This window comes from Maylandia zebra, linkage group LG20 (assembly GCF_041146795.1).
Source record: "Maylandia zebra isolate NMK-2024a linkage group LG20, Mzebra_GT3a, whole genome shotgun sequence".
Lineage (NCBI taxonomy): Eukaryota > Metazoa > Chordata > Actinopteri > Cichliformes > Cichlidae > Maylandia > Maylandia zebra.
In genome coordinates, this window is record NC_135186.1 from 27,286,932 (window position 1) to 27,312,242 (window position 25,311).

Sequence of the window (25,311 nt, forward strand, 5' to 3'; positions counted from 1 at the left end):
GAAAGCGTTTCAAGTGCTGTCGGAGTAAAAAAACATTATATTATAGTCCATTTACCATGGGATAAACTAGGAAAGGGAAAGCTGTTACTAACTAACAAACCAAACTAATGTGATAGTCTAGTTACATGGTTTAAATCTGCTGTGAGACTGAACGTCTCATAGCAAGAAGGTCTGAATCTGAGAAAGGCCTCTTTATTAGGTTGATTAGTGATTCTAAAAAAAATGTTGGTGTGACAATAAGTGGTTATCTGTCACTCTGGTAACCTCTCAAAAAATTACATTAAAAAAAATTGATGACAGGGTGTACACCAGCATGAGAGAGTTGAGCCAAGGATAGAAAAAAATCTTTGTGCATTGAACACATGAAAATCACTAAATTAGACAGGAACAAATTGTCACCAGTTGAATGTTAAAATAAGATAAGATGAGATACCTTTATTAGTCCCACAAGGGGAAATTTCATTAAACTATTTGTATGTGTCCAAGTGGTAAAAGAATAATCCTTCCACCTGCACAGCACTAAGCAGCTGCACTGTCATTCAACCGTTAGAGCATCATGTACTGTGTCATTACAGTCATCTTGTTTTACGTAGAACCAAGACAGTCCACATTTTTTAAATAAAAGTAAATAAATGAGTAAAAAGAGTTTGAAATTTACTGCAAAATTTCTACCCTTGAAATGTATTCAGTGGTTAAAACTTTTTTATTAAAACTGTTGTTTTCTAGGATGAAATAAAGGCCAAATTGGCCAAAACTTCAATAAGCTAATGGGATTTTTCAAATTATTAGCTTCAAAGAGTCAGCGATGCAAATTTCAATACTGCATCCAATTTTGAAACAGCGTTTCAGTTTTCCGCTTCACTATGCCTAAAATATAACAGCCGGAATTTGCTAGTTGCTTTTGCTGCTGGTCATTATCTAAATAGATAACTAATCAATATCACAGGACAATCTTGTATATTACCCCGAAACAATTATCTGACTAACTGAATTGGAAATTGAAGTAACGTATTTCATTTCTGTTTCTTTTTTTCTACTTCCCTTTCAAACGTGGTACAATCCTGGGACAAGTACCAGATTTTTTTTTTAATTGAAACAATCCATGTAATAGAAAAAAATGCAAGAACAAAAGGAAACAGTTCCCAGTTAGAAAATGTATGTAGTAGCGAATGCTACTGCCCCCTGGTCTCACTGTCAGAATCATAACCTGAATTGATGGTTAGTCCCGTCTCCAAAATGCCTTCTTTTTGTCCAAGGAAAACCTTTTTTTTAATGCCTTGCATCCCTCATTCCGTGAAATATTGCACCAGTGCACATTTAATAGTGCATTTATCATAAAAAAAAGTCCAGAAGATTGAAAAAAAGATATGGGTTAAAAGAAGACAAAGGCATAATTTGAGTTAAATTGCATCGTAAACATGTTCTCCTAATGAAACATTTGGAAACATTGTTTTTGTTTTGTTTGTTTGTTTTTTCCCCCCCCCAATCAGGTGGTTTGTGCATTTCCCAGTCAGTGAAAATACCACGTGAACCAAGATCTGGAGAGTTTGACAAGATTATCCGGAGGCTGAGTGAGAACCCCAATGCTCGAGTAGTCATTATCTTTGCCAATGAGGATGACATCAGGTGAGTACAGCAGAATCCTGAGTACTGTCAAGTAACATAATGTTTATCCAGACTTATCTCAACTACTGTTTTTAACACTTGCTTAACACCACATACCTATTTTTATGTCATGGGAAATAAATTTAAAAAAGATATAGTTCTTCAAGAAATTCAAAGCTGCACGACGAGCAGGCATGTGTTAAATCAGCGGGCTAATTAGCAGGTAGCTCAGTAGGTACAGTGGCCGCCCCATGATTGGAAGGTCGGGGGTTTGAATCCACTGAATGGCTACCCTGAGGTACCCCTGAGCAAGGTACCGTCCCTACACACTGCTCCCCGGGCGCCTGCTTAGTGGCTGCCCACTGCTTCACTGAGTGAATGGGTGAAATGCAGAGAAAAACAAGTAATTTCCCCACGGGGATCAATAAAGTATATATCATTATTATTATTATTATTATTATTATTATTATTATCATTATTATTATTATTATTAAATCAGAGGTTCCCAAAGTATGGGGCCCGTTGGGAGCACGCACTGGGCTCTCCAAATCACGGACCTACAGAATCCCACATTCTTGATTTTTAGTTCACAAACACTTCTTGTAATTACTAACTACTCCTGACATTTTGGAGATGTTAGCTCTTTATTAGGGGTGCAACGATACACAAAATTCACGGTTCGGTTCGATACTTTGGTGTTACGGTTCGATATTTTTTCGACACAAAAAATGTTCATGTCTTTTTAATTTGTCATTTCTTAAAATTATAAATATTTATATTTTAATTCAAAAGTACAGTTTTTAAATTCAATGTTGCTGAAACAACAAAATAATAAAAATAAATAAATAAATCTATCTGATCGAGAAATCACTCATCTTTGGAAAAGAGTTTATAACAGAGAAATGGCTCTTTCCAAAATAAAAGCTATACTATACGCTTCTTCTGGGCTATATTCTCAGCAGCATATTAAACATATCATGTCCCCATAAGGAGAATCACGTGCTAACGGCTGTCTAAATGACTCGGGTAAAGTTTGTAGCATGAGTGCTTGTTGTTTTTGTCTGCTTCCACGTGTCTTTGCACTACGATGATGTCGGCGTAAATGTGCAGTCATATTCGTTGTGTTCCCACTAGTGCTGTCAGCATTAATCTCGTTAAAATGACATTAACGCCATAATGCGGCAAATCTCCGTTAACGAGTTACCACGGATCGCCCCGTGCTTGGGGCTGGACGGCGTCAACACGTTAACAAGCTAACTGCGCTAACGCACTAGTTCCCACCAATTGAGCATTGCGTGGCACATCTGACATACTGTTTTACTTTTGTCCATGACGCGCTTACCATCAGGGTCATACGTCACATGAAAACCAAGATAGTTCCAATCGCCAGATCTGAAAGAGGGTGGGGGAGGTTCAATTTCGGGTAGCGTTGAGGCAGTTGCCATGTTGCAACGAGCTTAGCTTCTGTCTTGCTAGCTTGCACTGCGCTCAGTGGATCTGCGCTCAACAGTGCAGCCTAGGCGGAGTAGTCGAACGCAGATCCACTGAGCGCTCAACACAGACAGCATCCTCAGAAGACAAGTTGATAAAATAAATAAAACATTTTGTATTGTTCGATGCATATGCATACCGAACCGAAAGCACTGTATCGAACGGTTCAATATCGATACGAGTATTGTTGCACCCCTACTCTTTATACAGTAAAGTTACAGTGGGATACAAATGATATCAGGCTGATCCTGCTGTAATTTGTTCCCCGCTTCATATCACGGACAAACAGCATCCCACAGTTGTTTATGTTTTTGAACCCATTTTGCACAGAGGCATTTTTTGAAAAATGTATTGATAGCAATGTTGAATATTATTACACAGGAAAAAAAACAAAAAAAAAACCCAGCTACACGTAAAATAATTACACTGCCTTTTAAAATAGAGGGACATTAACTGTGTGTGTATATGTAAGCGTGTAAAAACGGAAGATAGTAAGGTTAACAGTAACAGTATTTTGTCTCTGCCATTCTGCAATTCATCTCATGTAAACAATAACGTGGCGCACAGCGTGACATGAAAAAAGGCACATACCTTTGACGTTGCGTGACAAACTCTGTATTCCTCGTCCACACGTAAACGCAAAACCTGACTTTTAAAAAATCTCAATTTGATTCGAAATTGATTCAAAATGTCGTTTACGTGTGGACAAAAGGCCCAAACGCATAAAAACAGCTGCACTTTCAAAAATACCTGTGTAGGTCTGGACGTAGTGTAAAAGAGTTAGTAGTTTATTATATTGCTACCTGTAATTTATTGCAGTTTACTTTTGTTTAATTGTTTACTAAATGTTTGGGTTGTGAAATAAACCGCAATGGAGTTTGAAAACAAAATATGGGTGTGTGTGGTTGGAGGGTTTGTGCTGGGGGGGATTTTTCTGGTGAAACAAAGGCGGCCCAGCATAAAAAGTTTGGGAACCACTGTGTTAAATACTGCAGACTGTATTAGAATGTGTGTTATAGATTTATTGATTATATTACCTTTCTAAATATAATGTCCTACTCAGATGCTGATATTTATGAGTTACAAATCTGAAATCTGGTTATACTTGAATATGCTCAGTTCAACAAAATTCTATTTTTTTTTGTATAGCTCACCAGACTGAGAGCCTATTAGAAAACATTTGGCGATAGTGAGGAATGGAAACCCCCCACCCCCACACACTTTTAGCAGGAAAAATCTCACAGACTGTGGGTGAGGGAGCACAAACTTCCTCTGTGTCTGGTCAGAATGAGGGAATAGCTAAGAGAAAAAAATAAACAGCATAGAGAATCAGCAAACAGGGCAAAGCACAAAAAGAAGGCAAAGTTAATGACATGCATTACTGATTTTCAAATGCACAGGAAGTGAAATAGAGGACAGGATCAGAGAGGTGTTGAGTGCAACATCAGAGGTCCCTCAGTACCCTTGGTCTTATACCAATGCTGTCATAGCTACAAGAGACAAATGAAATAGTTAAAACAAAATCTAATCATGAGTATCTACATTTATTCGAGAATTTTGGTAAAATATAATGGCTGATGGCTGATTTTAAAATAGAAATACATGAAATAACTTGCTAGTTACCGGAATCAGATGTTTTTTAGCTGATCAGCCATGACCAGTTACAGCCCATTCAGCTGAGTGTATAGTCAATTGACTATTGATCTGCCGTAGCTAGCATGCACCTGGCCAGAAACATTACTACTGCATTGCCTCCATTCAGACCACATCAACTTAACTGTTCCACTCAGCAGCAAAATGCTGTGTAAGCTCGTGATTAAATATAAACAAGATATTACAAATGTAACATGCAAAGGGCTGTAATTGTATCTGGCGGCTGTAAAATGCTAATGCAGTAGCCGATAATTGCTTAGAGTAGCCTCTGCTGTTTCCTCATTTTCAACTCTCTGCCAATCTATGTATAAACTCAGTCAATCCTCACTCTTTATTGTGTTGTAATAGTTTAATTTAAAGTAATTGATGTTCAACATTTATTAGCTCCAACTCATACATGATGTACTGAGCTCACACAGCGCTGTTTGAGATATTGCTACCTGTAATTTATTGCAGTTTACTTTTGTTTAATTGTTTACTAAATGTTTGGGTTGTGAAATAAACCGCAATGGAGTTTGAAAACAAAATATGGGTGTGTGTGGTTGGAGGGTTTGTGCTGGGGGGGATTTTTCTGGTGAAACAAAGGCGGCCCAGCATAAAAAGTTTGGGAACCACTGTGTTAAATACTGCAGACTGTATTAGAATGTGTGTTATAGATTTATTGATTATATTACCTTTCTAAATATAATGTCCTACTCAGATGCTGATATTTATGAGTTACAAATCTGAAATCTGGTTATACTTGAATATGCTCAGTTCAACAAAATTCTATTTTTTTTTGTATAGCTCACCAGACTGAGAGCCTATTAGAAAACATTTGGCGATAGTGAGGAATGGAAACCCCCCACCCCCACACACTTTTAGCAGGAAAAATCTCACAGACTGTGGGTGAGGGAGCACAAACTTCCTCTGTGTCTGGTCAGAATGAGGGAATAGCTAAGAGAAAAAAATAAACAGCATAGAGAATCAGCAAACAGGGCAAAGCACAAAAAGAAGGCAAAGTTAATGACATGCATTACTGATTTTCAAATGCACAGGAAGTGAAATAGAGGACAGGATCAGAGAGGTGTTGAGTGCAACATCAGAGGTCCCTCAGTACCCTTGGTCTTATACCAATGCTGTCATAGCTACAAGAGACAAATGAAATAGTTAAAACAAAATCTAATCATGAGTATCTACATTTATTCGAGAATTTTGGTAAAATATAATGGCTGATGGCTGATTTTAAAATAGAAATACATGAAATAACTTGCTAGTTACCGGAATCAGATGTTTTTTAGCTGATCAGCCATGACCAGTTACAGCCCATTCAGCTGAGTGTATAGTCAATTGACTATTGATCTGCCGTAGCTAGCATGCACCTGGCCAGAAACATTACTACTGCATTGCCTCCATTCAGACCACATCAACTTAACTGTTCCACTCAGCAGCAAAATGCTGTGTAAGCTCGTGATTAAATATAAACAAGATATTACAAATGTAACATGCAAAGGGCTGTAATTGTATCTGGCGGCTGTAAAATGCTAATGCAGTAGCCGATAATTGCTTAGAGTAGCCTCTGCTGTTTCCTCATTTTCAACTCTCTGCCAATCTATGTATAAACTCAGTCAATCCTCACTCTTTATTGTGTTGTAATAGTTTAATTTAAAGTAATTGATGTTCAACATTTATTAGCTCCAACTCATACATGATGTACTGAGCTCACACAGCGCTGTTTGAGATACACAAAAAAGCTGCACATGGTGGGTACTAACACCAACATCAAAAACCATGTTGGAGATGTAATTATAGAGCAAGCCGTAACATGTAAAATTTGTTAGATAAAGTGAAATTCATTTTTAATTAAATCGTATTTGAACAAATGGCTCGGTAAAGTAACTTGGAGCACTTTTTTTCAGAGAATTGTTTTGACTAAAAAAAAACATAGAAGGAGAAAATTGTAAAATTGTAAACTGTAAAAATGTATTGAATCACCAAAGTTTTTATCAAGAATAAGTCTGTACATCTAAATATTATATATGTTTACTAAAAAAGATATAAACCTTTCACAGCAAAATGTTTTTTATCCAGCTACGTTTATTTATCCCTTTCAGGTACAGGTTACTTTGCAAGCCCAGAGTTTCTATATAAAGGGTATAACAACATACAGCATACCCAACAAAACCAGTCAGGTTTGTTAATGCAGCAATGAATGGTGATTCTGTATCACAAGTACTTATATACTTAGTGTGTCAGGGAGGGATTGACTACTTTGCTTCATTTTATGATAATATTTTCAAAATAATTTTGAATATTTCGTCCATTCACCCATATCCCTTCTATTCTGGTAAAGCACTTTAATCCAATTTGGCATCTGTTCTGCTGTCCCCAACTATTACAGTATACAACAGTAATGTTAAAAGTGTCCCCGCTTTTATTTGCAGGGAAACAAATGTATCAATTACAATGTATTATCTACTATCAAGATGAATTAAATTAAATAAATTGCTGTAGGCTGAATTAAGAAAGAAAAAAAACTTGTGGCTTTGTAAGGGGAAATGTTGGGACTGTCTTGATAATGACCGGGGCAGACGTCCCAGTGCTCATTGACTTAATCCGGTCCTGATAACGGGTAATAGTCTGGATATATAGTAATTACAGAAAGCCAGAGGGATCACAGTACGGCATGCCTTCTCTATCCTTGAACTCAGGCAGTGTGAGCCTTCAGAAGACTAATAGGAACCCAAAATTGCCTACAAAGAAGGTATAGGAGACTGTGCGGTTTTGATGAAGCCCTTTAATATGATACAATAATTATATTACACTGCTATTTCAAGGTCATAGAAGTATAAGAAATAATATTTGCTGGGTAGCCTTTCACAGTCTAGATAGGTAGGTATGCTTGCACAATATAGAGATTACTCTGTGTGGAAATAACATGACCTATGTAGTAAATACATACATATAAAACTAATAAAATTAATTGTCACTGTGTTAGCCCTGCGACAGACTGGCGACCTGTCCAGGGTGTACCCCGCCTTTCGCCCTATGACAGCTGGGATAGGCTCCAGCGCCCCCCGCGACCCTGAAAAGGATAAGCGGAAGCGAATGGATGGATGGGATGTAAAAATGTAACATTGAATTTTATTAATTGGTTAGTTTGTGCATCATTTTGTCATTTTCAACACCTGAAATTTATGTTTGACTTTACCACAGGTAAATAAAATTGCAGTGCTTCTATAATAAATATGTTTACATCAGCACTAAATTAAACGGCAGTGTTTAATGTAAAATGTGACCAAGTGATCAAAAAGCAAGAAATGCAAGTAACAAAGAAAAAACAACCAAAATATCAGATTTGTTGGCAAACTAGCTATATAAAGATTTTTACTTCAACATAATTCAGATTTTAGACCTTGTAAATACCATTTAAATTGAGTTTGGAACTGAACCTGGACTGTGAAAATAAATAGGAAGTGTAGGTGCTCATTCATGATCGCGAATCAGTGCCTCTTTACTTCATACTGCATTATTTTATATTATACTTCTCAGTCTGTGTATTCATATCACCATTACTGTAATCTCCTGACAGTGAAAAAAAAAAATCGATTTCTCTTTTTTTCTACATGGTGGGCATAATTGCATTTTAAGACATGCTCATTTCACTAAATGTTGGGAGACCAGACTCAGAAAAAATCATTACCAGTCAAATATAAAACCTCGCAGTCATAAAACTAAAGTAAAGAAACAAAGTTAGCTGGATGAGTCACTGCTTGCCAAGTCATTTTTTTTTACAAAGGTAAAAAAATGCTAACATTATACCCTAGTTTTACTTCAACTCGAATTCATGCGAAAACAACATGCACTGTGAAAATCTGAGTAAGCTGGTGGACACTTTTTGTGCTATATAAGGGCTGGTGTAAGAGTTGGTAGCTTTTCACATGCCAGGTGGCTGTGCTTAAATTTTATGTCACTATGCTTTCTCGATGCAACTCTGCTGCTGCAGCAGAGCTTATTGGCAGTTTTTTATGACTCCCCAAACTTACATCCATTGGCAACAAGCCTGGACAAATGTGGCAGGGGTATCATTCTGCCACAGCCAAGAAGAATTCCACTGCACTGGGAAGGAATAGTGATTCTATGATGGCTTTTCAATTTTGCTAAACTGCCTGAGTATAAAACTTTGTCTTAGAATACTCTAGTCATGAAACAGCCTGATTAAACACAGTATGAACATATGTGTAGGAAATATATCAGAGAACAGCATTATTTCTATGGAACAAGTAAACATTACTTTATTTTTTTGTTTGTTTCAAAGGCGTCTCCTTCAAGCAGCTAAGAAGGCCAATCAGACAGGCCATTTCATCTGGGTAGGTTCAGACAGCTGGGGATCCAAAATTTCACCAATACTGCACCAAGAAGAGATGGCAGAGGGTGCTGTCACCATTCTACCCAAACGACAGTCCATCAAAGGTATCTGCACTGCCAAACTCTACCTCAATGCTCAAAATATTTAATTTTCTTTGAAGAAAATCTTAGTTTGAAGTAAATTCTGTATTAATACTTGCACTTTACTGCATATTGTTGGTGTATGTTTGCCTCCTTTAGTAATCTCCATTCTACCTTGAAGATACCAGATTTGACAAAAACAATTTTTAAAATCAGGGCTTTACAGTGTTGATAATTGCCTTTGTCACCTCAGTAAAAGGTTAACTCTTAATGTTCACTTTTGAAAAATTTTGGATTACCATTAACTGAATTTGTGCTGTTGCTGTTGGATTTGATTTCAGGTTTCGATCGCTACTTCATCAGCCGAACGCTAGAGAATAACAGAAGAAATATCTGGTTTGCAGAGTTTTGGGAGAATAACTTCCAATGCAAGCTCAGTCGTCATGCTATGAAGAAAGGATCTGGTATCAAAAAATGTACAAGTGAGTCAACATTTATTGACAGAGAGGGCACTCTGTCAATGTACAGCTCTTGATCAATGGCCAAGTTTATTGACTGGTTCTGCTGTGAATACATTGTGTGTGTGTGTGTGTGTGCGCGCGCGCGCGTGCGTGTGCGTAAGTAGCATGCACTGCTAAATTTATTTGTCATCAGGGAGAATGCAATCAGACTCTTCTAATTTAGGCTAAACGTAATGGGTGTGGATAAGTGAATGGGAATCTCTAATTTTCCAACAGAAATTAATGTGGCTGGCTAGTTCAATCTGCAGTGAGTGACAATGGCAATCACAAAGCTATACCACCAGATGTGCTGAAAATATAATCAATACTAAATCCAGTTGTCCCATTAGAAACAAGCTTTCAGGTCATTAAAATCAGTAGGTTATCCAGGCCTGTTTGCCACAGAAAAGAAGTAGTTTAAATCTGGCACCTTTAATACTTGTAGGCAATCAGTTTCTGAAATAGCTGCCTATATATATATTAAAGGATCTTACATAATCAAACACAAAAAGCCATTACTAAAAAGGCTGACTGTTCTATACAACTGAGATATGTTCAATGCCCATCTATTGAGCCTTGATGACTAAAGACACTCTGTGAGTGATAATTGCAGCTGGGGATAGAAAATGAGGGTTGTGTCTTGTCATTTCCTTTTAAAACAGGCAATATTACATTAACTCCCCTTTACACAGTGATTGGCCAGCTGTGTGACGGCGTGAAATTATCATGGTTTCAGTGTCTCTTACAAGATCATTTTCTTTCTCTCATTACAGAAAAAAATTGTCGTGTTTCTTATTTACAGCAACACTCTAAATGACCTCCAAGAAATTGCAAAACCAAAAAATGTTATTGTCATTTAACCTACAAATCTTCTTAAGATGTACCTGCTTGGAACAACACTGTCCCCTTTTGATAGATCAATACATCATACAAAATAACTGTTTGTAAGCATAATACACTTCTAGTCCACTTATATAAACTGCTTAGAGCTTGGATGTAAATCCAACCTATTAATCAGCTTCAGTGATATTTTCATATGACAACATTAGAACAATGACAAAATGTGAAACCTGATAAACCCACAGAGAAAAACCTCCACTCGTTTTTTTTAAATCAAGCTTGTGTTTTGTTCATTTTCACTATTCTTAAAACAGTAGTTTTCTAATTATCAATTAATTCTATATTGTGATCAAATATGTCCTAGGCATGGTCACTACCTAATTAAATGTGACTTGTTTCCTTAGAAACAAGTTATGAAGAATCAGAATTTATTCAGTAGAATTGGTTATAGGTTATAGAATGGTATAGAACATAGGATATATAGGACTTTGACTACAACAAGGTAAAAAAAAAAAATCAGCAAAAACACTGCCTTAACTTCTAGCAACTAATCAGTGCAGTGCAACCAAAAACTTGTATGAGTGAGGGAAAATGAGAAGGTAATTTGATATAAAACTGGATGCTAAAAAAAGAAGGAGGAAAATTCATTCTAGCACAATCAGATTCTCAGTGGAATCAATGACTCAAGATCTGACATAGAAACAGTCTCATGCTAATGTCAGTTTAATGGTTGTATTCATGTCAGGTGCCATTACCAGGAAAAAGCAGAAAGCTGGGTAATCTCAATACTCTAATGTGCATGAGAAAAATCAAATTCAGAGCCACCAAATTTCAGGACATTAATGATGGTTCTTTATAAATGACGAACTGAAAAGTGTCTGTTATGGCACCAAGATTCAGAATTAGACTCATGTATTACGTAGACACGTCTTATCCTACTTTCATTGCATCAGTTTAACAATAACAATTCAGATTAATGTCTAAAACATTGGTCACCTCATTTAGAAGTATGCTAAACATGTCATATACAGTAAATTGTTCTGGACGAGATGCCTGCGTGGTCACAATTATGCATTCTGTGACTGCTTTCTGCAGAAAAAAGTGACTGTCATCTTGCGTTTTGCAAGCTAAACACAATTCTTTCATTTGGAAAGATAAAGACAGTTTATGCGTTTTTGTAAAGTATGTAACTTTGTTACAGCTGCATTTTTGTATTTCGTTATTTCATCATTGTATTTCATTAGCAGTATAATGCATAACTACCTATTTCTAAAGTGTGTGGTAACAGTAAAGTTCAACAATATAATTTCAGGATTTTCCCTCCCACCAGGCGATGATGGCTTTTGTCTTAATTCCAGGTGATGTAGAACGCAGCAACCTCAAAATGCCACCAAATAACAAAGGAACACATTAAATTAGTAAAACAGAACATGAGCTTGAACATGCAAGTTAAACAGTACCACGGTGACTTATTTATAGTCTCTTAACAACACTGTGTTCTTGGTAAAACAGAGAGATGCTTCAAACAATCCACACTTTCATGAGATTTCTGTATTTATCTGTTGTCATGGTGGCTGCTCTTGAGCTAAATTGCTGCTGCCCCTTTCTTCCTCTGAGTAGCCTCCAAGGTACAGCAAATTTTACGGGCAAGAGTTGCAGTAATTTCACTCAGATTCTTTTGTAAGTACTGTCACTACTACCCATTGTTACTTTTGCAAGAACAATCATTTCCTGTTCCCACTTCAAGAGTTTCTTAGTCACTGGAACACTCAACTGTAACATATCAACATGTGTGAGTTATCAAGAAACATCTTACAACAAACAAAAGGAAATAATTTAACCCTTAAAACCCTGTTGTTCCTGTGACTGCTTTTTATAAATTGGAGCTATGTGATATCACTCAAAAAAGATCTGTGAAAAAATAACCAACCAACCATCAATATGATTAGTTGAGCATGTAATTATCCCATTTGTATGATATCAAAGCATTTAATCACACAATGCAAGTTACTGACAAGTGATTTATGTACCATAACAGCAGGGTAGTAGTAGGTCATCTTCCACAACCAAAGCATTAAAGGATATTTGAGTTAGTGTGCAGGGGAAACAACGGAGAGTGTAGGTATGATTCACATTCTACTGCTGTCCTCATTCCCAGTGTTCTTGTATCTGTTGCCACAAAGGACAAGGTTTATTTTGCAGCTTCAGATCCACATTGTCACCTCCGAGCCACAGGTCATTTTACTGTTACATTCAACAACAAAGCCTTATAGAAAGCTACCTGTAAACAGCCGATAAACTGAGACTATACTGTCCTCCAGTTTCCCCACTGTTTCTGCCATTATCAGTTCCATGTTTGGTGTCACTGATACTTGGAGGTCCCAGAACAGAGCCATACCACCAAATATAAATTACAGCAGATAGAAAAACAATCTGTGCTGACAGAATGCAGTTTAAAATGATGTTGGCAGACAATAGAAAATTTAACCAGCCACAATTCTTGAAAATCTTCAAAACAATATCGCAGAAAGAGGAAAAGCAGCACACACATTTTGCTGCATTTTAGTTTTTTGTTGTTTTTTTTTTACACTCTCCACAAAACTTGAATACGTTTTAGGTCACATTTATCCTCTTTCATAGGGTCCCGTATTTTTATAATCACCAGTTTAAAAAAAAAAAAAATCTTACTAAAACTTTGGACAGTTTTTTGGGGGGGTTTTTTTGAGGGGGGGGGGGGGGGGGGGGGGGGGGTTGTTTTGCACACAACCATAAAAAGCACCATAATACTCCCAGTTACAGAAACTAATTAGACCCCATAGGAAATCTGAAAGGTTCACATGTGAAATGCTGAATTTGCAGAATTCAACTTTGCATTCTGAGCTATTCACACTTCACTGTACTTAACAGTATTTCATGCTAGTGAACCGTAAAACATGATCCTGTTTTGCAGAGCAGGATGAACAAGAAATGGCTGTGAAAAAGCATAGACTTGTGAAAGGAGACAAGTCAGTCATAGCAGAGAGACACTGCACAGTATGATACAATTATACTTACCAGTAATGAGCAGGGAAATATGAATCATAATTTCTTTAGGGTGAACAGACACTCTAGTCCTCAAATCTGCCACAAATACTGTTACAAAGCCATGACACAGCACTGTTTCTTTACTTGTCTATTTGCTAAGTCCCTGGGCAAGATACTGAAACCTAAGTTGAACCTGATGCATCCATCAGTGTGAAGAAGACTTGAAGAGTGAAAAGCTCAAATTGAGTAGAAAGGTGCTAAATCAGAACGCTGGAAGCTAAAGTCAGGGAAGCCCAGAGATTGGTCCAGGATGAAAAAGAGGTACAAGATGTCCAAAACTCAGACTCAAGAAACTGCCAAAGCAAGGCTCACAGCTTTGGGCACAAGGCTGAAGAGATATGCCAGAGAAGCTGAGGTCAACAGAATAAATGACCTGTCCTCCAAAAAGCACTCTCAACTACAAGGGAACACTAATACAAGGGCAGAGCTGAAACTGAGCAATATTGGTTGAACATCTGGAATAAAGCAGATGTTCAAGCAGACCACAGCAACCTCCCTCCAGGTCCAACCAGACAAACTAACCAGAGCACTGCCTGGATTTGCTACAAGAAAGCCTATGATTCAATGTCCCACACATGTATATTAGAGTGCTTCAATCCATTCAACAGGAACTGTGAAATAAAACACAGTTGTTGTCTTGTACAACTCCAAGGTACAAGTTACCATCAAGAGTTGAATATACCAAGGTGATGCACTGCCCCCATTGCTGTTCTGCATAGACGTTAACCCCGTAAGTCAGGTCATCGCTAAGAGTGGATACTGATATAGAATTAGGAGTGGAGTCACCATCAGCCACATCCTGCACATGGATGACATCAAGCTGCATTCCAGAAGTGAGATATTGACTCAGCTCACAAGGATCTACAGCAAGGACATCAGGATGTCATTTGGACAGGATATGTGTGGCTGAATGGTTGCAAAGAAAGTGGAGGTGATTTGGACTGAAGGGACGAAGCTACTAGAATGCAGAAGAGCAGATAGACAGGACATCTAAACATATTTGAGTATCCCACAGGCCAGTGGGAACTATGATAAAGATGTACAAAGGTCAGTCACAGCCAAATACTTCCCGAAAGTCTTTGGTACGAATAAGATCCAAGCCATCAATACATACACTCTACCAGTAATCAGATACCCCAGTGGAAGAATAAACTGGCTACAAGAGGAGATGGAGGCCACTGATGTGAAGGCATGAAAACTCCTCACAGTGCATGGATGTCTCTACCTGATATCTAGCAGCAGTTGTCAAGGAGCAGAAAACCGCAGTTGTGATAGATGTGGCAATCCTAATGCACTTCCAAGTCCTAGGAGCTAAAGGAACAACTGTAGCAGTTGCACAAGACCTGAAATAGAGTGTATGTGAATATATACACTTTATATGTGTGTGTGTGTGTGTGTGTGTGTGTGTGTGTGTGTGTGTGTGTGTGTGTGTGTGTGTGTGTTTAAACAGTTAAGACATTTTATTCAGCATTTCCACTAATTAATGTTTTCTTAGTGGGCTTTTGGCAAAGATAACAGCTTCTGCAGGTGCACTGCTTCTTCTTGACGTAATTTCAGCACATGTTGAGGGTCACAGTTGGAGTGAGGCAAACTGGCTTGAGTCATTCTATTGCTTTGTATCCCTGCAGACATGAGTCATCAAGGCTAGCAGCCACAAATACATGTCTGCCTGCCTGCCTGCTCAATTGTCTGAATTCCATTGCTCGATGAAAACATCAAGAACACACAATACAACTAAACAGTGTGTGACAGCTCTTTGATTGTCTTGGGATCATAGGCAAATGTCAAGCTTTGGATTAAAGATCAAGTACAGGAACAAAATTAATTTTTTTCTCTCTGTCGAGAAAATATTGACTAGCTCGGAAACAACCAAAGGGGATATCCCATTTTATAAATCATTTAATTTATCCACATTTTTATACAAATCTGTTATATTGAATTATTGTTTAAAAGAATGATAGGGAGGGAGAACTACAATATCCATTGATTGCAGCTGTGGCAGTGATTTGGTGATTACGACAATGCTTTTTAATTACAACAGGAAATTGGCAGAGGTTTGTAATCCTTCATGGACATTGCCATTTTTCGAGATATAGTCTATATTTTAAGATAAGGAGGGTGGCAATACACTAGATTAGAAAAGAAATGTGATAGCTACTGTTATGATACTTTTTTGTTATATCCAAGATACTAAAAACTGGGTATCTGCGACATGAAAAAACAAAAATGACTGAAAACCAACTAATATTTAGGTTTACTGTCTGTCTTTGGTACATTAACAAATCTGAAAACCCTCAAACTGTCATGGTAGCAATGTTTTAGTTTTTAGTTCATCCAGGTATGAGTTACATCTCAGTTTTTTTGTGCTCCCCTGATGGAAATATGGTGCTGCTATGCTGTACCTCATCAAGGCTGCAGAGCAGAACAATAACTACTGTCGCCAGCTGCAGTCCAATATGGTGGCATTGGAGTTGGAGCTAGATCATTTAAAAGAGTGTGTGTGTCTTGTTTTGCACACATGTTCAAGTATGTTTGTGTGCCTATGCCTCACTGCCACTACAAATACTCTTAGTCTGTGAAACACTGCATTTACACAACATAATAGTACCGAATGATCTCAGCAGCCTATACAGTGACCATAAGTTCCAAGGGAATACATGCCTCAGTCACCCAACACCTATATAGTTAGTAACTATATAAGAAAAAAAGCAAGAAATCCAAGAGTTCTGTGTTGTGTCAAACTTTAGAGTGGGAGCATATGGTTTATATTAAGCCATCAAAATTTGTATACATTCTCATTCTTTCATTTTTCAGCTGTTTTGTGTGTTGTGGGCAGAAATCTGCAAGAAACAAAATGATGGAGAATACAAACAGCCAGTGTGAACATTTTAGATACATTTTAAACCAGATGTAAACAAAAGCGACATAATTAATAACTTGTACTCTAATGTAGCTAAAAGAGTAAAAACAAATGTATCCTATATAGACAGTAATGTAGCACTAAAGCTGCTTGAATTGTAAAGCTTTATATTTACAATATATAGCGGGCAGCACTGTATCCTTACAAGAAAGCACAATAAGTACATTAGTTGGGCAGATATCCCAACTAATGACTAGCATGATAATGAAAGAAAGCAGATCATAAAATCAGATTTTTGCTTTAGCCTTCACCTGGAATGAAAGAGGACAAACAAAGAAAATTTACCTTTAATCAAAAGAACATTGTGAGCAAGAGCATACAGGATGATCTGGAGCTTTCTTGAGTAATATTCTTTCAGAATTTCAGGGTTTGCCTTTATAGAAACTCCTCAAGCACTGATTAAAGGATACAGTTGCAAGGTTTCATCTTCACTCGCATTAATGCTTGTTTTGCACTGGTGACCTTACTGCTGCACAACTCAACATGCAGTTACTGTTTTCCCCTCAATTTTTTAGTCAGAAAAGCTGCCTAAACCTTAAAAGTAAACATCATAATATTTGTGAAGGAATGGTATCTGTTAAAGTAAGATCAAATATGCTACCTTGTTAAGGATTTCTATATAGATGGAACTAATGAGACATGAGTTCCCCATATATTTTTACCCAGACAGTTCAAACAGTTTTAACCAATAGCAATATGGATAACAATAACATTACTTAGTTTTTTTGTGATAATAATTAATGTGTGAGTATTTGCGCTTTCCAAATTACAAAGAAAGATGTCAGTGAGCCACTCATTGATCTGATAGTGAACTTGGAAGCAATTTCCCCAACAGACATGATATAATATACATTATATTAACCATTTAAATCAGGAATGGGCAATTGATTTTCCAAAGTTGCCACATGAGAAACTGACTGTTTTGGCAGCACCAATAAACTGACCTCAAATTTGCTCAATGTTAACTTTATCTCTTTATAAACTATTGGTAAGGCAATGAAAATGTAAAATAGGCATAGTAAAAATCAACATTTACAAAAATCATTGCAAGACTTAACTTTATACAAAGTGCTGTTGCTGTTTTGTTTGTAGGTTAATTACTTCAGTTCTTTTTTTCCCTGTTCAGTGAGAGTCTGTTTAAACTCAGGTTCAGCGAAGGACAGCGGACAGATGATTGTCACTGTTAGAGACTCTGTATCTGCATTTGTAATTGTTTCATTCCTCAGAATGTTTGTTTATTTCCAAAGAGAAAACAAAAAAACATATTCTGTGCATTTGTCCTTACATAAGGAAAGTTTTCCTCTATGAAAGAAGAATGAAAATCCAACAGCGATCCTGGCTCAAAATGCTCTGCCAGCAGTGACTCTGACTACAGGTCGATGAGATCTTGCAGAACATTACTGGATGCATTATCCACACTGCAAGTGAAGGGAGAGGAAATCATGTGCATTTCACTCTGAACTGTTTTGAAGTCTTCAAATCCCCATGAAATCTCATCAAGAAGGGCTCCTAACGTAAAACAGTACCAGCCGTGGTGATCAGTCAATGGTATGGCTTCTTTCACTGTTGATATGCAAGTAAGAATGTTGCTGCCCAACAGGCTTGACAGAAACAGCAACTTTCTCATGAAAACCTTGCCTAAGCTATACGTTTGATGTGCAGCCCTTGCCTATCAGTTTGGTATTTAACTGCTTCATGAGTGCACATCAGTAACAAATCAGTGATTTACCTTCAATCTGAGAGCTGAGAAATGTCAATGGCTTTCTTCTCACAAAGCTCTTAAATTCCTGCTCTCAGGTTGCATATATGTGTTTTTGGTTTTTTAGCATTTTATTACCTGACAGCTGTATGGTAGCCTATGTCTCCATGCAAGCTGTTTCATAATTACATGGAACAAACTGTCTGTGACACAGTGCTATTACACTGACGAAGTTAGCTATTTTAGTTACATCAATCACATGGTTAAATTTTAGCACTAGCAGAAAACCTGGTGTATAATACAGTACAAACATATCAATTAAACTTCTCATTTTAGTCATTTCTGCTTTAAAAACCATTTGTAGTAACACCTACCATTTTCAGCCTTAGCTTATCCAAGCATGCAACTACTTTCTTGAACTTGCATGTAGAATTTTCTTTTATTGCACACATTATCACAGAGCCAGGAAGGAAAAGTTTAAACTGTCCACTTAGTTTTTCAGCTGAAGTTCCAGATTCCCTTCAGTGTCTTTACATCTAGCTATTTTCACCTGGAGGGGCACATTCATAAATGCTTGTTTTTTTTCCTCAGCACACTTTTCACAGTTTGCTAAACATTGTCTGATCAGCTCCCCATTAACAATAGCTCAGTATTTTGTGTAATTTTGTTGGAAATCACATAGTTGGTCTTGAGCACTCCATCCCTGGATGTGTAAAACGTGTTGTCCTTGTTGCTTCTGCAGCTTTGCAGGAAAAGGTTTAGATGTCCGTTCCTGCTCTGCATCAATAAAGTTCTTGTTTTTCCTCTGTGTGTTCAGTCTCATAATGTTGAATCAAATCCTTAAACACAACCATCTGCTCTCCACAAACTAAGCATATGGCTTTACCTCTCACTTCAGTAAAAAAATACTTAGAAGTCTTTGTTTTGTTTAAAACTCTACATTCTCCATTAATCTCTATTTTTAATGTGATTTCCCCCCCCCCAAAAAAAAAAAAAAAAATCACAAAAAACTGTAACATATTATAGAAATATTATAGTCAGTCCTCTACAGGAGGTTAATTATCACTGTCATATCACACATTACTATGTGTATATTTTGCACTGAGTGCACACAGAAAAACACCACTCAAACTGCATAAATCACATAAGGCACACATACCATGCCCACACATTTGAAGAGATACATTTTCCAATCCCTTTTTCATTATTTGCAAATCTCCTCTAGAAATGTATGAACAAAGTATGAAAGCACAGAATCAACATGTAAAACATAGCTGCAAGTAGCAATGGTCAGGGTCGACCAAGACTGAACTATTAACATTTACCTCCTTCAAAGAGAAAATATTTTAGCAAGTACTGCAGTTAGGAGACAGTGGAGCAAATCATAAAGACTGTTGATTACAAGTTAGAAAGGTTTTGGAACTTACTTATTACAGCATTACCTATGGGTACAACTTTTAGAGTCTGGGAATTTAAAAACTTTTTTTTTTTTGCACAAGCACCTAGTATTAGAAACAATTACTATAGTGTTCCTACAATATGGCTACTTGGATCCATAATCATAATCTTTAGATTACTTAATTGGTTCTTAAAATATAAGGCATAATAATTATTAATAGCTTAAAATAAGAGAACTGTGACTTCTTTGACACTCCTCCTTGGATGTGCTTTAACCACAATTGAAAGAAATGTCACAAAGTATACAAAGTCCTCTCCCTTAATGATTGCGAGCGGATAATTTAAATTCGATTTTTGATGTAATTATTATCAAATGTCAGAGCAAAAACAACTCTTCTGTTATTGTGAAACAGCTTGCAAATGCGCAGCACACACATTTGCAACTCTAATTGATTATTACTTTTTTGCTAATTTTCCACATTGTGTTGTTGTCATTAGCCATTAGTGGGAATTATACTTTGAAGTCTTTTTCGAGAAGAGATTGAAAAACATTTTCTTCTCATGCTGAGCAGAATTCAAAACCAGACGATCTAATTGTTGTAAAAATGCATTAACCTTTCAAAACATAAAGAGACGGGGTGACACAAACCATCTACTGAGCTAATGAAAATGAACCTCAACTAAAGGTTGTCAGGTTTCAGTGTGATTTGAACAAGCTGTCACCACAAAGAAAAATAAAGTGTCACGTTATACGTACTTTCAACAGTCACTTTTCTTTCCTGTCATATTTTCTGAGATTGTTTTGCAATACGCTCTAATTCATGTTCTTTTAAAAGCTGAGCATCTCCTAAAAGATATTTGTCACATTCTGTGCAGGTGAGGACAATTACACTGCACACAATTAATTTCAGGTTGTTAAAATTCAGACAGTAATCCTCCTTCAATTGTAGGCAGCAGAAAATTACCAACCATCACAAAGAGAAAAGATGTGCTCAAATGTGTTTCAAATAAACGGCTGGTTAAATTAGTGCACACGAGGTATGTCTATCAACTCTCTTCTTCGGAGCAGCACTAAAATCTATTGGAACAAAATGTGAGACTAACAGACAGAAGTTTAGAGGGTTAGTTTTAGATTTGCAGGTGAATGTAAGACATTTGGCTCCCCTGTTACCCCATAACAAAGACACATACCTCAAGGCAATATAACAGTTATCAACAGGCTTCTTCCATGATATTTGCCTAAAACTTTAATGATAAACAAGCTAATGTGCTGTAAACTCACTTTTTTCTCTCACGATACCTTTAAAGGTTCAAACTCTAAACCTTGCAATTAAACCCCTGTACATTCTGATTGTTGCACACTTCACTTAAAACAGCAACAGTGTCTAACTGCTATTTTTTTATGCTTGACCTACTTTGTAGTACACTGGATGATAAAAAGGATTAAGCTGCTAACTGAAATCTTACTTACAGAGAAGACAACCTTAGTTAAGATTGATATACACCTGTCATAACTAATTGCATTAAAACTAAAGAATGATTAGAACTCTCTTACCATCTCTACCTTTCCTTCCCTGTCACTCAACCACTCTGAACGCATGATTAATCTGCAATAGGTAACATATAATGTTGTGGGGATAAACACTAAGAAAACATATGGATAAACAACTGCAACATACCTTGCCTTATCAAGCAACATAAACTTTTCCTTAGTTTAAAAGATAAAAACTCATTTCAATTAACATCTTTGCATGATGCAAAGTCTATCTAAAGCAGTGCAAAAGGCAAATGAGGTTATACGAGTCTTGTCGAATATTCCTGAGTTGGTCTAATCAGTGATCAACAGGCCGTAAAGAGAAAGGCTTCACAAGAGAGCATTTTGGATTCTGTGGAAAGAGATTCTGTGATTGATGTTTATAAGAGATGTTATACAATTAAGGGTTAACACGCACAATTCAGTGCCAATCTCTTTCAAAATCCATCTAGTGGAAAAAAGACTCTTTCACAATTGAGCATTCCGGCTTCTTGAAAGGTTATCATTTGCTTGATTTAAACATTAGCAATCATTCTTATTTTATTTTTTCCACTGATTACCAAGCAGCTCTTTTGTTCTAAATATGATGGTTTTTCATATCAAAGATTCTAGTCATGACTGTCTTTCAAGATTGCAGCAACTCAGCCAGTAAAACACAGCATGGAAACCTAAGTAAAACATATAAATTAAAGTAAGCAGTGAGCATAATCAACTTGTTTTTTTGTTTTTTGTTTAAAAAAAAAATTCATTTATGGAGTTAGTTTTAGGTTTGGATTTAACAAATTCTTATTTTTTATTTTTTTTATCTTGTTATTGTTTTCTTTCAGACCATGAGCGGATCGGAAAAGATTCATCATATGAACAGGAGGGGAAGGTTCAGTTTGTTATAGATGCAGTGTACGCAATGGCTCACGCTCTACATAATATGCACAAAGACCTCTGTCCTGGAAAAGTTGGCCTTTGCTCCAAGATGGACACTATCAATGGCACACTGCTTCTCAAATATATCCGCAGTGTCAACTTTACAGGTATGTATTCCTAATTCTGATAAAGCACATAACCCTAACCCATTTTGCCGTGTGAAAACAAGATGGACATGAAAGTCTGGGAAGTATTTTCAGCTAAAGTATCAAATAAAATGAAATGTCTTTCCTTATAAACAATATTTATCATAGGGATGTGTCAATATATCAGTCAACCATCAAAACAGGACCAGAATACCTTATAGATGTGAGTAGTACACAACTTTTTGGTGCATTTTTGGGTTCACTAGCATATTTGTGCAGAGCCTTTAGTTATATACTATGCAGTGGTCTCAAATTATCAGGCGTCTGAAAGTAAATTATTTCCAGGAAGTACTGAGGCTGAGATCCGTAGGAGGATTGACAATCACCAGCAGAACAGCATGTTTTATCATGGTTGATGATGTGCAGGAACTGCGCTTTGTGAGATTTCCTGCCTTATCATGTAAGCATTGAATTGCCCACACAGGAGATCTGCTGCTTTAAGTACACTTGCTGCTTAAAATTATATGTAAATGAGAGTGGGAAGCACGTTAACATAAGGCACAACAGAAATAGGCATCGGTAGTTTTCCAGTAGTTGTCCAATGTAAAGTGTCACTGGCAAAAACAGGATGCAGTTGTCTCTGAGACAGAAAGAGATATGAGTTGATTACATTTAACGTAGCTTCATGACTATCCCTGAACTGTGACGGTGTATGATTTGAGGGAAATCCTGTTGTGCTTATAAAACTTTATAAAGGTCACAAAAACTGGAATTTTTCAGACTTTAGTAAGCAAATGTCAATACATATTTCGTCGAGTTGTTCTTACTTCTCAACCTGCTGCCTCCATAGTGTAGTGGTTAACATATTCATTTAACAAGTGAAAGGTTGCTGAAGCAGTTCTAGCCAGGAAAACAAATCCTTTCGTCAGGAAGGGAGCAGCTAATAAAGTAGCTTTTTCTCAAACTCAGAAGTTCAGCTTCTCTCTGTCTCTTTATAAAACTGTAATACTTAAACGTAGAGAAATACTGTTTACCACTAGCTGACCCAAGACAAAAAAATGGATTTCATCTGGTTTCAGCATGTGATTAAAACTGCCACTGTTATTTGCATAATTTCACAAAAGCCTGTATAATGACACTATGAAGTAGATCCGACCTTACCGTATTAAAAAAAGGTACATATATACACAGCATGGGCATGAAGATAATCTTGTAGTTTGCAAAGATTGAATAAACAATATATGAAAATTTGAGGTCTACCTTAGGTCAGTGTAAGTAGTTATAACAGCTTGAGTTAATTATATGACAAGAGAAGAGGGCCATGCAATCAAGCAGAATGCAACATGAGTGGTCTGACACAGTCTCCACCTGCTCCACCCTCACAGATAATTATATAGTAATGGACACATTTATTTCTATGACAATTATAGAGTGGGATCTTTTGGTCAGGGATAATCATTCTACAGCTAAGTATGTGACAAGAATAATATACAGTAAATTACACAATTAAGAAAGTTGTCGATGAAGCAAAAGACATCTGCTCCACTTCTTTGGAATCCAGACATCAGTTGCTAACGTATCTGTCTGGAGCTTGGCCAGTAGCTTCGATGAATCCTACTCTTAGTGTTTATAAGCGGGATGCTTTCACACATAAAATGCTTACATTCAATTCACATAGACCTCTAGTGGCTGTAGGAATTACACAGTTCAGTTACACATTTCAATCACTTACAAATGAAGTAAACAACACTGCCGCGTCTTATAAATAATTCCTCTCAAGGGGTGGGGAATAAATACGCATTTTTTAAGTTAATGTGTTGGAAGAAGAAAAAAATGAGCAAGCATAAATATCTGAACAGCACTGACAAGGACCTGATTCTAAAAGCTAGATAAAGATATTCTTAGGTTTTCCTTATCTTGGAAGTACCAAGTTTGGCAACTACCTTTAAAAATAAGTCCAACTGGCTACAGGGTCATGAGCACCCAAGATTCAATAAATGATAAAGGCTGGAAAGGCTGGGACTATTGCACACCATAAACTTTTAATGAAAACCTTGGGCAAGAGATAGCTGTAGGATGCACTGCAAAAAAGGTAAGCTGACTGTGGCAGTGTGATATTCTGGATAATCTCCTTCTGGTAAACTCTGGGTCCTGGCATGTGGCATGAGGCATGTGGATTATATAAATATTGTTGCCGACCACATATACCAAATCATTTTTACCTCAACCCATTATTTATTTTCTCACCAATTGTCAAGAGCACCTGTGTCACATCAGCAAAATCACTTACTAGAGAATTTGACTTCTTTTACCTTCAGAACTGCTTTAATTGTTCATGGCATAGAGTCAAAATAGTGTGAGATTTTGTTCTATTTTGACACAATATTTTTCACATTTATGACATGAATTTACCATTCCACCTCACCCCAAAGGCGATTTGGAAACTAGAGACTTCACTGTCATGTTCAAGAAACCCGTTTAAGATTATTTGAGCTTTGTGACATGCACATTATCTCGCTGGAAAAGCCAGTCAGAAGATAGGTACACTGTGGTCATAAACATTGTCAGAAACACTACTCAGGGCTTTCTTTAATCTTTACTACTACTATTTTAGTACTAAAATGTATTACGAAAATATAACACACAACATTCTACCAGAACAACCAAAACATACAGTTGATACAAAGTATGATGGATCCATGCTTTCACATTGTTTACACCCTACCATTCAAATGTTGCAGCAAAAACTGAAACTCATCAGTCAACGCAACATTTTTCCAATCTCCTGTTGCTGAGCTCTGTTTCCTGTTCACAGCTGACACAAGTAACATCTAGTGTGGTCTTCTGCGGCTTTAATCCTTCAAGCTTTGATGTGTTGTGTTCTCAGAGATGCTCTTCCACCTACATTGATTGTAACAAGTAGTTATTTAAGTTCATTTTGTCTTCCTATCCTATCAAAGCAGATATCAGTGAGGTATTTCGCACAGAGAATTCCTAGATAATGGAAAATAGATAAAGGATGCCATGTATAGTAAACTAAAAATAATGTACCACTGTAAACTGATGATGCAAATCAAAGTAAAGAAGAATCTAAGTTTAAAGGCATTCTCTTCTTCTCATTCTGTTCACATCTGTTGACAGCAGAACAATTC

At 36.8% G+C, this 25,311-nt stretch overlaps 1 protein-coding gene across 3 annotated transcripts in view; it reads left to right on the forward strand.

Moving 5' to 3' along the window:
• The window catches only part of LOC101471251 (metabotropic glutamate receptor 4), a 202,518-nt gene that overhangs the window by 155,858 nt on the left and 21,349 nt on the right, over window positions 1-25,311 (forward strand). For all 3 annotated transcript variants that reach the window (XM_014412822.3, XM_014412820.3, XM_014412821.3), the window contains 4 exons: window positions 1,491-1,626; window positions 9,047-9,201; window positions 9,519-9,659; window positions 21,980-22,180. In XM_014412822.3, the coding sequence (XP_014268308.1) occupies window positions 1,491-1,626; window positions 9,047-9,201; window positions 9,519-9,659; window positions 21,980-22,180 (633 nt within the window). The remainder of the gene's footprint in view (window positions 1-1,490; window positions 1,627-9,046; window positions 9,202-9,518; window positions 9,660-21,979; window positions 22,181-25,311) is intronic.